Source organism: Bos grunniens, chromosome 12 (assembly GCF_055505025.1).
Source record: "Bos grunniens cultivar Pamir isolate PY7600 chromosome 12, Bosgru_T2T1.0, whole genome shotgun sequence".
Lineage (NCBI taxonomy): Eukaryota > Metazoa > Chordata > Mammalia > Artiodactyla > Bovidae > Bos > Bos grunniens.
The window spans coordinates 31,845,762-31,858,570 of NC_141176.1; the positions used below are offsets into that span (position 1 = coordinate 31,845,762).

The 12,809-nt window shown below is 47.9% G+C and overlaps 1 protein-coding gene across 5 annotated transcripts in view; it reads left to right on the forward strand.

Moving 5' to 3' along the window:
• The first annotated feature begins 5,345 nt into the window (after window positions 1-5,345).
• The window catches only part of FLT1 (fms related receptor tyrosine kinase 1), a 205,688-nt gene continuing 198,224 nt past the window's right edge, over window positions 5,346-12,809 (forward strand). For 3 of the 5 annotated variants that reach the window (XM_086329571.1, XM_086329569.1, XM_086329570.1), the window contains exon 1: window positions 5,769-6,118. In XM_086329571.1, the coding sequence (XP_086185697.1) occupies window positions 6,055-6,118 (64 nt within the window). In that variant the 5' untranslated portion in view covers window positions 5,769-6,054. The other 2 variants (XM_086329568.1, XM_086329567.1) reach the window with 2 other exon arrangements.

The window sequence follows — 12,809 nt, forward strand, 5'->3', positions numbered from 1 at the left end:
TTTCCCAGTCCAGTGATCAGTAATTCCTTTTGTGCTCACAACTGTATCTTGTTCTTGCTGTAGAATTGCTTTAATTGCAGTAAATTGTTTCCTAATGTTTCATGAAATCTGGCTGTCTCAAACTGTAAGGCCTTTGAGGGCACTCGTTAAATCTTCTACGCTACTGTTTTCAACAAGACTGGCCCGGGATTGTGTATGGGTGCAAAAAAAAATTTTTTTTTTCTCATTACTGAATGAGAAAATACATTTTCTGGATTATGCACCACAACACAAAACTTTTCCTTCTGATCGGTTGCCAGATCACTGTTGGACTAAGCTGATGCAAGCCTTAGTGAGGCGAGAATATTAACTTGTGTGTGTGTGTGTGTGTGACTGTGTGTGTGTTTGTATATGAAAGCAGCTCGTAGGGAGGAGAGGAATGGATACGGAGTGTCTGTATGTGCTTAACTGACTAAAAAACATTCCAGTGTCAAATTCATTTTGGAATTATTTATAATGGTGAAAGTGAAGTGTCCAGCGGAAGGATAGTATTTCATAGCTATTAAATATAATAATTATGAAGGCTCTATAGAAACACAGAAAAATGCACTCTCTGAGAAAAGATTAACATGAAATATAGCAAGACATCACAGTAGGTTTGCTGAGATGATGGGGTTATGATTCATCCCCCAGCCCTCTCATCTTTGCATTTGTCTAAAATGTTTTATAACTAAGAGTATATTAAAAGTGAAAATCAGTTGTGTCCGACTCTTTGCGACCCCATGGACCATAAAGTCCATGGAATTCTCCAGGCCAGAATACTGGAGTGGGTAGCCTTTCCCTTCTCCAGGGGACCTTCCTAACCCAGGGATCGAACTCATGTCTCCTGCATTCCAGGTGGATTCTTTACCAGCTGAGCCACCAGGGAAGCCCAAGAAAAGTACAGTGGGTAACCTATCCCTTCTCCAGTGGATCTTCCCCACCCAGGAATCAAACCAGGGTCTCCTGCACTGCATGTGGATTCTTTAGCAACTGAGCTATCAGGGAAGCCCTATATTAAAAGTAATGTCATTAAAAAAAATAAGTAAAAATCAGTAGCCGAAAGTTATAAACGGAGATAAAACTAATCTTTGGCAAAAGTTGTTCAATCTACTGAATAGATAACCATTATGCAGGCTTCCTTAGCCAGCTGCTTTTCCTTTAGGTATTTGTTCTTTTTCTGTTTTGCCTTTTCTCCTGCCCCAGTCTTCTCTGATTATATCCTTCTGAGCTTTTTTTTTTTTTTTAACTTTCCTAAAATACCTTGAATAAAACGCACCTGTTTTATTACCTCTTGCAAGGACCATTCCTGAATAATAACATGGTAAATGGTTAAAAGCTAACACACAGCCTCCCATGGTGAAGATGCAGCTGGAGATGCCTGCATGAGTGCTCAGTCTTGTCTGACTCTGCGATCCCATGGACTGCAGCCCACCAGGCTCCTCTGAATTTTCCAGGCAAGAATACTGGAGTGGATTGCCATTTCCTTCTCCAGAAGATCTACCCGATCCAGGATCTCCTGCATTAGCCAGTGGATTCTTTACCATGTGCCACCTGGGAAGCTCACAGCTAGAGAAAATGACACAGAATACTTTGGTTTACTTAACTTCTGCAGACTCTTCCCTCTCTTCATTCATTGAACTTTGCCTCAGGCAGTGATTTTAATGATGAGACAGAAGGCACATTTATCCTATTTTTTGGATAATGTGAAGCAGGACATATAGAAAATGCGCTGAATGGCGGAATTGGAGATCAGAAAGATTTCAACAGGCCAGAAAGATAGACTAAATGAAACAAGAACATTTAAAAAACTGTGTCAAAGTGTCTGCAATATGGGTCATCAAACACTATGACTGGCCCAGTATAACGAGACCACACGGCTCCCGATGAAAAAGCCTCGGGTCTTTTAACCAAGAGCATGTCCTGCAAGCCTCCAGGGTACAAAGTGGCTGACAGAAAGGGCTCGTTTGATCTTAGGCTGCAGTAACAAAAGTATAGTGAGCTGGGAGACACAGGCTCTAAAAGAAGCTGAATGCCTGAATCAGTCAAAATGAGATAAACAGCAGCAGCACCAACCTAGGTGAGGAACAGGTGCGCAGGGATGGAGTGAAGCAGGTGGAGCCAAAAGAAGAGTGGTGGGTAAGTGGAGGTTCCCTAAGAAACTCCATCAGAACTTATCAGCATTGGAGCAGTACCTGCCTGGTGAATTCAGCAGTTTCCCTAAGGAAGATTGTGAGCATGTGCTACTCAGATCTCAGAGGCTGAGCTGTGAAGCAGAGATGTGCTGGGAGATGGGTTTGTTTTTGTGTTTTTTTTTTCATATAACACAGAAGGGTTTTAAAAAGTCATTTGGTTCTTGTAACCAACCACACATAAGTATGCTACGCAGTGTGTAGTGTGGAGCAGTTTTTCTTTGCTCTGAAACCACCTAACCTACGAGGGGATGAAGTCCTGACTGAGCCTTTGTGACTAGAAGCTGATCGGCTCCACACTTGGTCCACTGAAGGAGGACGAGGCCCTGGGTCCCCTCCTGCCTCTCACATGATGCTCCCATATCATTGTTCGGTCTTGAATATTAAAGCTGTTGGTTTTACTAACAGTCTGCCTCTGAATAGGAATCCTCAAGAGAATGTTTGTAGCTGATAACAAGAGAGTGTCTGGTTTTGCAGGAGATGAAATGTTCTTTTGTATCTGAGCAGGAAGCAAGCAGATAGTGTATTTCAATAGCTTTTTATACCCACCAGGCACATTGAAATTGATCTTTTCCATCACTATTATCTATAAAACCCCTTTCCTTCGTGATTTAGTTGGAAGAGCGCTGCAGCCTATTCTCATCCAAAAGTATTATCTGTTTTCAGTGGGGAGGGCTGTGAGCCATACCTTTATTTTCCATCATTTTAGCTTAGCTATTTGTTTTTCTCAATGCTAAAATTTATGAGCTAGAGTGAAATGAGAACAAAACCTTGTGACAACTTGTAGCATCTTGAGTTCTCTGTGAGGAGGCTAATACAAGTAACAAAATAAGAAATAGTAAATAAATTGCTGACTACAATTAATTAAGTCGCTCAGTCGTGTCCAACTCTTTGGGACCCCATGGACTGTAGCCCACCAGGCTCCTCCGTCCATGGGATTCTCCAGGCAAGAATACTGGAGTGGGTTGCTATTTCCTTCTCCAGGGGATCTTCCCTACCCAGGGATGGAACCCAGGTCTCCCGCATTGCAGGCAGACGCTTTAACCTCTGAGCCACCAGGTGGCCATCGACTATAATTAAAAGCCTGCAATTATCAAAAGGATAGTTGGGAAATTTGTGTGAGATAATTCAATGCAGAATGTTTTTGGTATAAATTAAGTTAGAGTCCACTGGGACTCTTTAACCTTAAATCGCTGAGCAATATTCCAGGCTTATATGGGCTTTCAGGTGGCTTATGGGCTTCCAAGGTGGCTCAGTGGTAAAGAATCTGCCTGCCAATCAACTCAGGAGATGGAGGAGATGCTGATTCCATCCCTGGGTGGCGAAGATCCTCTGGAAGAGGGCACAGCAACCCACTCCAGTATTCTTGCCTGGAGAATCCCATGGACAGAGGAGCCTGGCGGGCTACAGTCCATGGATTTGCAGAGTGGGAACACGACTGAGCGACAGAGCATGTACAATATACTAGTATTGTTGATGGACGTCTGAGGTTATGAAATTGTTTCAGCTGTCCATCAAATAACCCTTCTGGCTTCACAAATAAACTCGATGTAGATTCATTTCTGGCAGCAGGCATGTGGAGGGTTGTGTCTCAAATAGCATTTGAAGGGTTGTAATAAACTGTTATAGATTGTCCTATGGACTGCCCCCCCCCCCCCACCCCGCCGCCACCAACACACACAACCCCACCCCGGAGTCAGCTAAGTGTCTTTCCTAAGAAACATTCCTGAGCTCTTGGAAAGACCGCCTCATCTCTGTGCCCATCTTGGACTCAAGCTCCCTCCAGCACTGGCATCCTCGAACTGTCATGTCGTATACTCTTGACGCATCAATCTCCTCTCCAGAACTAAGCCCCTGGGAAGACATCTTCCCATCTCAGCGTTTGGGGCCCTAACACGATGCTCGGCTCCAAGAGGCGCTGTAGAAGGGCGATGCGGAGCCTCTTCTGGGGATAGAGCATGGGACGGACAAGCAGCTCTGAAGTGAGGCAAGGGGGACACCTTGGCTCTGCGGGTGTGTCCCAGACTGTGACCGAGGGTGGAGGGATCAGTCGCAAGAAAGATCAGTTATCAGCCTCTAACCCTGCGATTCGTAATTAACGAAGTGTTCGCGGAATGATACTGCGGTTTTGAAGAAGTCAAGCTTGAGGGAGGAGAAAGAGCCAGGGAGAGGGGAGAGGAGCCCCGGAAAAGCAGCAGAAGTGGAGAAGCCGATAGGCGCGCCCAGGTTCCGCGTGGTCTTTCTCTCCTCGGAGCCGCGTGGGGCTCCGACTCCCGCGCCCCAGCGCTCGGTGCGCTGTTGCCGCGTGGAGCGCCCGCGGCGGGGACCTCTCCTTGCACTGCCATCTTCAGGTGTGGCAACTCCAGGTCTGCCTAACCTTGCCAGGCGGGAGGCCGTCCAGTCCTTCAGGAAGAGTCGCTGGCCCCGGGTTTAGGAGCCTTCACACTCCTTTTATCGTGACTATCTGGCAGTTCCAATAGAAGTATTTTTCAAACCAGCGGTATTTACAGGGGCAAGACTGGGCTGCTCCGTGGAGCCTGGGACCGTATCAGCCTATGAGGTAATGGAGACATAATTGGGGAACAAGGTGGAATTAGTGTCATCCCAAATGATTTAGTGCCTCATGTTAATTTCACTGGGTTTTGTCCGAAGAGCAGTGGAGTCACTCGCCTTGCGGAGCAAGCTGCCGTCAGAAAAGATTCTTTTCGAGCATTTAATCAAGTTCAAGCGCTCGGCCCTTGAACGTTGCAGGAGCAGCTTCACGTTTCGGCCTTTGAAAAGGTATCGTAATGTTATTGCTTGTTTTGCTTCTAGAAGCGGCGGGTTTAGGAAATGACTTGGGCGGGTTCATCTGTGAGGCCGAAGACACTGACGCGCTCCCCAGGGACCCCGGCGGCTTCGCGGTCATCTCGAAGGTGCCAGCCAAGCGTCGGGTCCCGCGGGCGTTCCTGGCGCGGACCCCTGTGCCCAGGGTGTCCGGCGCCGTCCTAGATGTCTGGGGACAGTCGGAGGAGTCGCGGGGGCGGAGGGGGCGGGCGGCGGGACGGCGCGGTAAGAGCATGGAAACGGGGAGGGAGCCTGCCTGCGCCTCGCCCCTCCGTGCCAAGGACACCGTCTCGGAGGCGCGGCTCGCTTCCCAGGGTCGGACTTTCCGCCCCCGGAGCCGGGCAGTGGAGGGCCAGCCCCGTCCCCTTCCCAGCTTCGGGCGGCCCCCAGGGCTGAGTAAGCCGGGCGGAGGGAGACAGCAAGGATTTCCTGAGAGCGAAGGGGAGGAGGAGGGGAGAGGGGCAGGAGCCCGGAGCCAGGACCCTGAACCTGCAGGTCGGTGCCCCCGGGGCGCCGCCGCCCGCGCCTCCCCACGCGCGCTCCCGCCCCCGCCCGCCGCGGCCCCCGCCCACTCCCGAGCCGTAGGGAGTCAGGTCCCGGAGGAAGAGGGTAGGTGGGGAGGCGGATGAGGGGTGGGGGACCCCTTGACGTCACTGGAAGGAGGTGCCGGGGTAGGAAGTGGGCAGGGGAAAGGTTAAAAATCGCCCCCGCCCTCGGCTCCTCTTCATCGAGGTCCGGTGGAGGCTCGGAGCGCGCCGGAGCGACACTCCTCCTGGCTCCTCCCAGGCGGCGGCGGCGGCGGCGGCGGCTCGGAACCGGCCCCGGGGCTGGAACTCAACGGCCAGAGAACGCCGGGCTCCGAGGATTACCGGGGGAAGTGGCTGTCTCTTGCTGGGGCTGCGGAGAGGGGCGCCCGGGGAGCAGGGCCGGCGGCGGCGGCGGAGCGAGAAGGAACCGGCTGCGGTGGGCGCCAGCTAGGAGCGCGGGCACCGGGCGAGCAGGCCGCGTCGCGCTCACCATGGTCAGCTGCTGGGACACCGGGGTCCTGCTGTGCGCGCTGCTTGGCGGTCTGCTGCTCACAGGTGAGGCGCGGCCGGGCACCCCCCGGGCGGGTTGGGGACAGGGCTCCGAGGGGATCGGGACACTAGTTGCGGTTTAGCCGCCTGGGGCCGTAACGTCCTTTCTCCTCCGGCGGGCCGTCGGGGTGGGCGCCCCCGGAGAGCCGCAAATATTTGGGGTCCGCGAGCATCGCCGCGCTCGGCTCCGCGCTGAGGCGGCCCCTTGGCGCCTGGAGACCTCCCGCAAGCCAACTGACCCCCACCCCGGTTCTGGGCTCAGGGAGTGCCGTGAGCTCGGACCTGCCAGACATCCAGAGCCTGTTCCCAGAGGGCCTGGCCGGGTCCGCCGGGGTCCCCCCGGAACAGCGGCTCCGAGGATGCCTGCGAGGCTGCCCGGGGGCTGGGCGATGTTGGGCACTGACGGCGACGTAGCGTCTCCCGAGGGAAGGAGGTGAGCCCTTGGGGAGGGGATCGCGTGCCCGGCGGGAGCACACAGATCCCAGGAGATGGCGACAGCTGGTACCCTTCGAGCCACTCAGGGCTCCCGAGCCCGCGCGTCTCGGGGAACGTTCCCCGGCGTCGACTGTTCGCCGCCGCTCGTTACTCGCGGCGCCTGAGCGCGCTGCGCGCAGCCAACCGGAGTGGAAACTCGGCCAGGGGTCTACTCGCCCAGGTCGCTGACCTGAGTGACCTTGACCGCCGACGGCAGTTGAGGACCCAAATCCAGTTAAGTTTCAGAATTGCAAGTCTAGTTTTTTAAGTTCTGAAAGGAAACGATTTGGAACAAAAGATGCGATTTGAGGAATCGGTGAGGTCCGCGCCTTTGCCCGGTGTTGGGGAAACTGGCGGCGGGACCAGAAGTTTGCCCCCGGGTTAGTGTGGAGGTAGCCCTCAGCGGGGCGCCAAAACTCTAGGGCATTTAGGGGCTCGAACTCGCCGTTTCGGCTCAGTGGCCAAGATCCCTAGTTCAGCCTCGGTGGGCGCAGGGAGCCAGGTTTTGGAGCGCCTGGCTTTTAATCGTCCTGGGGCAAAGATACAGTGTGAACTAAAATGCAGTAACATAAAATAAGTTATTGCAAAGATTCTTGAGAAGGAAAGCGAGAGGGCTGGCATATATATTTTTTAATGTTTGTTAAACTCAAAAGGTAGTAACAGTTAAATATTCTTTCTCAGTGGGAAGACTAGTAATCCTTCAGTTTCTAAATAACAAGTAATGCTTCCAGTTAGATGGATGAAACTGTTAAACCGAGAGGCAAAACGGATTCGTAATTGGAGAGAACGCGCTCTAAACTGGAAGTGTTGCTAAAACAACTATATTGAGTGGAGTACTGCTTTTTTACCTCAAAAATACATTTGGGGGTTTGCAAAGTCACGATATTTTGAAATATAATTGCTTGGAGCGTTTTAATTACATGAAGTCCATCTGTCTATTATGTAAAAGTAAATCTAGGTAAATTACTGTGAATCCAAAACATGGAGGAAAATGTATATGGTTTATTGGATTTTCTGCTTCACACAGATTTATTTTGTTTCAAAAACTAGCAAAGGATAGCTCTGTTCGTGGTTAAAAGCAGCTTAGATCCGTGGAAGCTTTTCTGAACCGCAAGTGAGATTCTCTTATGATTCCTCTTCATTTTACTTAAATGAGGCAGAAATCTTGGAACTCTTTTGTGAATTAAAAAAAACACATTTTTATACATATGTGTTATAGGGAGAAAGCGGGAGAGAAACATTGGCATGGTGAGAATGTCTTCACCTGCGTGTATAGGAAACGTTCTATCAGCTGCTCGGGTTTCTAATTGCTAATGGGGACTTTGCAAACCACACAGGCTTCTCCCCAGGGTGCACAGCTGTCTCCCTGTAAGATAATCAGCTACCTAATTTCTAAACTTCATCAGGGCTTTCAGACTGAGGAAGGGGCTCCTGTCTAGGGAACGGTGTCTAGATAGGGGCCAAGTTTCTGTTCTGTGGATTTTTCAGGTTCCAGCTCTGCTCACTGTTGGGTGCTATGTAATTTTATGAGGTATTAATAGTGTGTGGGTGTGCACTGAGATATAAAATAATCAGAGGTTCTTTAATACAGAAGAGAACGGCCTTCCCCTGCAAAAAATATATTTACCTTCTTCCAGATATCCTGGGAAATAAAAACATATCAATAATTCAGATACTTCCAGGTCCTCTTTATTGCAAATTCTTCCTCTAAAAAGGATACTAGTCTTCATTTCTCCAGCTCACAATCTCATTTTCATATTTTAAGGCACCACACCTTTGCGAAAGCCACAGACCCTTTTGGTCAACTCCCCATTTTTCTTGCATTTTTGAGCAGCTAACATGTACAACTTGCTACAACTAATTGGAAATACCTCACTCGCAAATTTCCTGAGGGGAGCTAATGATATAAAATCAAAATGTACATGACAAAAATTCTCATTTCCAAAATGAATGTAACCTTTCAAAAGCCAACTAATTTGCATAGCAATTTTTCTTGTTTTCACCAAAGTTTATGAAGCCACACTCTCTTGGTTTTGTTTTCCCAGAATTGCACGTTTGGAATGTTAATTACAGAGTACCTTTGGTGTTCCAAATGATGGATCACATTGCAGATAAATTGTAGGTGGTCGCCTACTCTAGTTCCTGAATACTTTGCCCTTGTTCATTTACTATTTTAAGTTTTTTCTTTCCCTATTAAATTCTGTGATAGGCTATCCAGTTGCTTTTCCACTGTCAACTACAAATTGGCACTTGCCCTGGGTGCTCAACACCTACCTCCACAAGGATTAAATCATGTGCTAATGCAGCTGCTGACCTTCAACATCCCCTGGAGGAGCTCAGGGTGGGAGAGCATGAGTGAGGCACCCTGTGCTGGGGGAGAGACCAGCAGGACAGGTCTTCAGGTAGTTAGATATTCTCAGGAGCCGATTTTATGAGCCCAATTCTTGTATCTCTCCATATCTAGGCAATTACTAAAATCCTGCATGCTGATGACTGTTCCTCGTGACCAGCAACAGCTTCGTGAGACTAGTCGAAACCTTCTGGAAGAATATGTGGCTGGTTTCATGTACTCCCCTGTCACCAAAATTTCATATATACTGACCTTCCGCCCTGCTTCTTGGGAGCAGTTTCTCAGAGCTGTCTGAGGTGCTTGCTGTCTCCCGGGCTGCAGTCCTCACTTTGTCCCAAGTTAAACTGGCAACTCGCATGTTGTGCATTTTTTAAGTCGACATTGGCAATAAGTCAGTTTTGTGTTTTCCTATGTAAAATTCAGATGTTAGGATAGGTGATTACTTCTAGGGAAACTTCGCCAACTCTCAAAAATCAATGAATGATTCCAGGAAATAGACCGAACAGTGTTTCTTTTTCTCCCTCCCTTAACTGCATTGCCTGTAGAATGGGTGATAAGCCCTGCAATGCCAGAGCTGGGGCTGAAAGGACGATCGGACTTTACCCTGCTGTTAGTAATCATGTTGGATTTGCTTAGTCACTAGTGAAACACACCTGATTCCAGCCGATTAGCTTTCTCTTTGCTGCTGCTGCTGCTGCTGCTGCTAAGTCGCTTCAGTCGTGTCCGACTCTGTGCGACCCCATAGACGGCAGCCCATCAGGCTCCCCCGTCCCTGGGATTTTCCAGGCAAGAGTACTGGAGTGGGGTGCCATTGCCTTCTCCGAGCTTTCTCTTTATCAGGATTCAAAGAACTGAGCTGTTTAGAGGATGCCCAAGGCCAGTACTGATCATGATCTTGGGTTTTTGTTTTTTTTCGACACTAACAGAATCTTAATGAAATAGAGTCTGATTCATAAGTGTAGTTCCATGATCTCTTCTAAGGAGACCAGTCATTTAAAAACCCATATATGTTTCTTGGCTTTTTAATTAATCCTATTTGCTCCCCAAATAACTTAAAAAGAGTTTCTGATTTTAACAAGGATGCTAAACTTATTTAAGCGTGAACCTATTTTATATGACTTTTTAGAACAGACCAAAGAATCGCTTGGTTTTTAATCAAGGAGATAGTCTAAATCTCCTTTGAATGTATACAGTATAGAAATTCAAAATGATATTGCCCCCAAAACAGTTTTATATCAACAAATGGTGTCCTTGAGGAAGGCTACCCAGTTGATCACAAAGTTTTAACCGATGATTACTCTGGCTTGGGAATCCTGCACAGCAAGAACAAATAACAGTGTAAGTAGCTTCTGTAGAGCTTTAAATTGAGATGTACATGCGAGTGAGTGTGAGAATAGAATGAAGGAAACTGTCTTGGCACCTGGGTGTTAAATGCAGAGCTGGCTGGCATTAGTCTGGTCTTGGTTCAATTGCACAGTCAGGAGTTGGATATCAGGTAAATATCATGATTTTTCATTGTGGCTAGGGGAAGAAGAACATTTGAAATAACACCGGGCTTAATTTTTGTTAAGTAAAAATGTGTCATCAGGAATGGTTAAAAACATCTGTTGGGGTTGGTTTAAAGGACCTCGTGGAACAGTCCATTCTGTTCTGTTGGCCTCAGTCTTCTGGGGCGGCTTGCAAGGAATGACAAGATCTCCTGCCAGATGCTTTCCAGGTTCATTGTTGATTCCTCACACACTTGGGTGCCTTGGAAATTGCATGCTGCTGATGAAAGGACTGGATTTTTATACCAGATTGAGAGAGGGGAAGGAAATGGGAGGAATGGGGTGATGGAGGGAGGGCTTGAAAAGAAAGCCTCTGGCTTAGTATCTGGGACTGCAGGGGGGTTTCATTAAGGAAATGGTCCCATTGAGTCTGCTGAAGATAGTGGACTAGATTTCCTGCATTGCTGCTGGGCGGATGTGGGGGGATGTCAAGAATTCCTGGGGATTTCCCATCAGTCTTGGTAAAGCTGGCTGCCGGAGAGCCATGTCTGATTATTGCTCCTTCGCTTGATTTTGAGCTCCTTGAGACATCTGCTCTCACTTCACAAATGCATGCACTGTGAGTGCTCGGTGGGACCTCACGGGTCCATATACTCTTTCAGAGATGAGCAGTTTAATGGGTTTTTTTCCAAGGTCAACAGCTGGCTGGTGGTACACCCAGGAATAGAACCTGGTGTTCAACTGACATATAACATTTCTTCATTTTTGTATTTCCTCTACCCCAAACAAAGTAGAGATGTTCAAATATGTGTGTGCTAAGATTTCTTTTTAAACGTTGGCATCTTTTTTAAAAACCTTATTTTTTTCTCATTTTATCAAATGTGTTTAAGTCTTCTTTCCTATCATCAATACATGAATACATATTTTTACTCACATAAAATTAGGATCATATGAACATATTGTAGTGGTAGATGTGTGTTTATATGCTCCCCAGTGGGGAAAAAAATCTATTTAAATTGCCTTTTAAACTTAAAACATCATTCATATTTTAGCGCATCACCATTAATACTTTACAGTAGTAGTTTTAATGACTGTAGCGTTTCATGGTATGGCTGTGCTGTAATTTATTAAACTAAGCTAGCATCTTTTTTTTAATATGAGAAAACTTTAAAGTCCCTAAGGAGTTTAATTAAGAATATCAACATGATGGCTGCTTATAGTAAACTGAAATATTTGGTGAGAAGACTAATGTTTCTTGTGAGCAGTTGGAATCCCCCTTTTGAACTGCTGCGGCTTGAATAATTGTGGCTATGGCACTGGCTTCATCTCTTACCACTTCCCTCCACACACCCCGTGCCCCAGCCACACAAACTACCCTCATCAAAGAACTAACTCACCGTTCTTTAGATGGGCTTTCCACTTTTCGTGCTGTTTGCCTGCAAGACCCTTTTTTCTCTCTGCATCTTTTCTTCCCCTGCCTTCAAAATTCAGCTGAGAAATTCCTGGCCCAATGAGCTCCTTCCTGTAGCCCCAGACTGAAGAACTGGTTTCTTCTACTGTGTGTGGTCTCTTCTTATAGCCCCTGTGTAAGCCCCTCCTCCTGTTCTCATCTTGCTTGGTTAGAGTTCTGTTCATGTGTCTGCCCTCGCTCTTTGGAGTGGAGAGCCCATGTCCTAGCTCTCCTTAGATCCCTGGTGCCTAGTTTCATGCCTGGCATGGATGTGCTTAGTAAATGTTGGAAAAAAGGAATGAATGATGTAGCCACAATATCATTTCAAAGAAGAAATTTCTCTGGCCAGCTATGAATTTATTCCGGGTCATCAGTACCCCTGCCTTTCGTGGAGCTCAGTTAACAGTGGATTCCTTGAAGAAGTTGTTTCTCAATAGACAATATTTGTCTTCTGTTGTGAGTAGCTAAGATCTGGGAAATGAGTTGGGATGTTGAACTCTGAGATGCCTGTGTCCTGTGAGCTCACCGGTTCGGTCACGATGCTTCCCTGAGGCTTCTGGGCCAGCAAGGCTGGGTGGGGGGGTCCGTGCAGCCCTTCTGTCCCAGCCTCTACGAGAGGCCAAGCCCTCCTTTGTCTTTACCCCACAGTGCTCTATGCCGTTTTTACTGTACTATAAGCCACAACTATTTATTGCTTTAACTTACTTGTTCTTGGATAGACTCAAACCTGAGTCACTGGGTGCTGCACCCTGTTGCAGATCTGAATGACAAAGACACACTCAGAATCAAGCCTCTGTTTGGAAGGAGCCTCGATGCTAGTTGCCTAGCTTCCTCTTTGCTTAGAATAGGTCTTCCTCAACCATTGACGCACATGGGTTCCTGGCAGGATCAGCCTACTAGGCGTGAAACGTGTTCTGAAAAAATCCGGAATGCCCT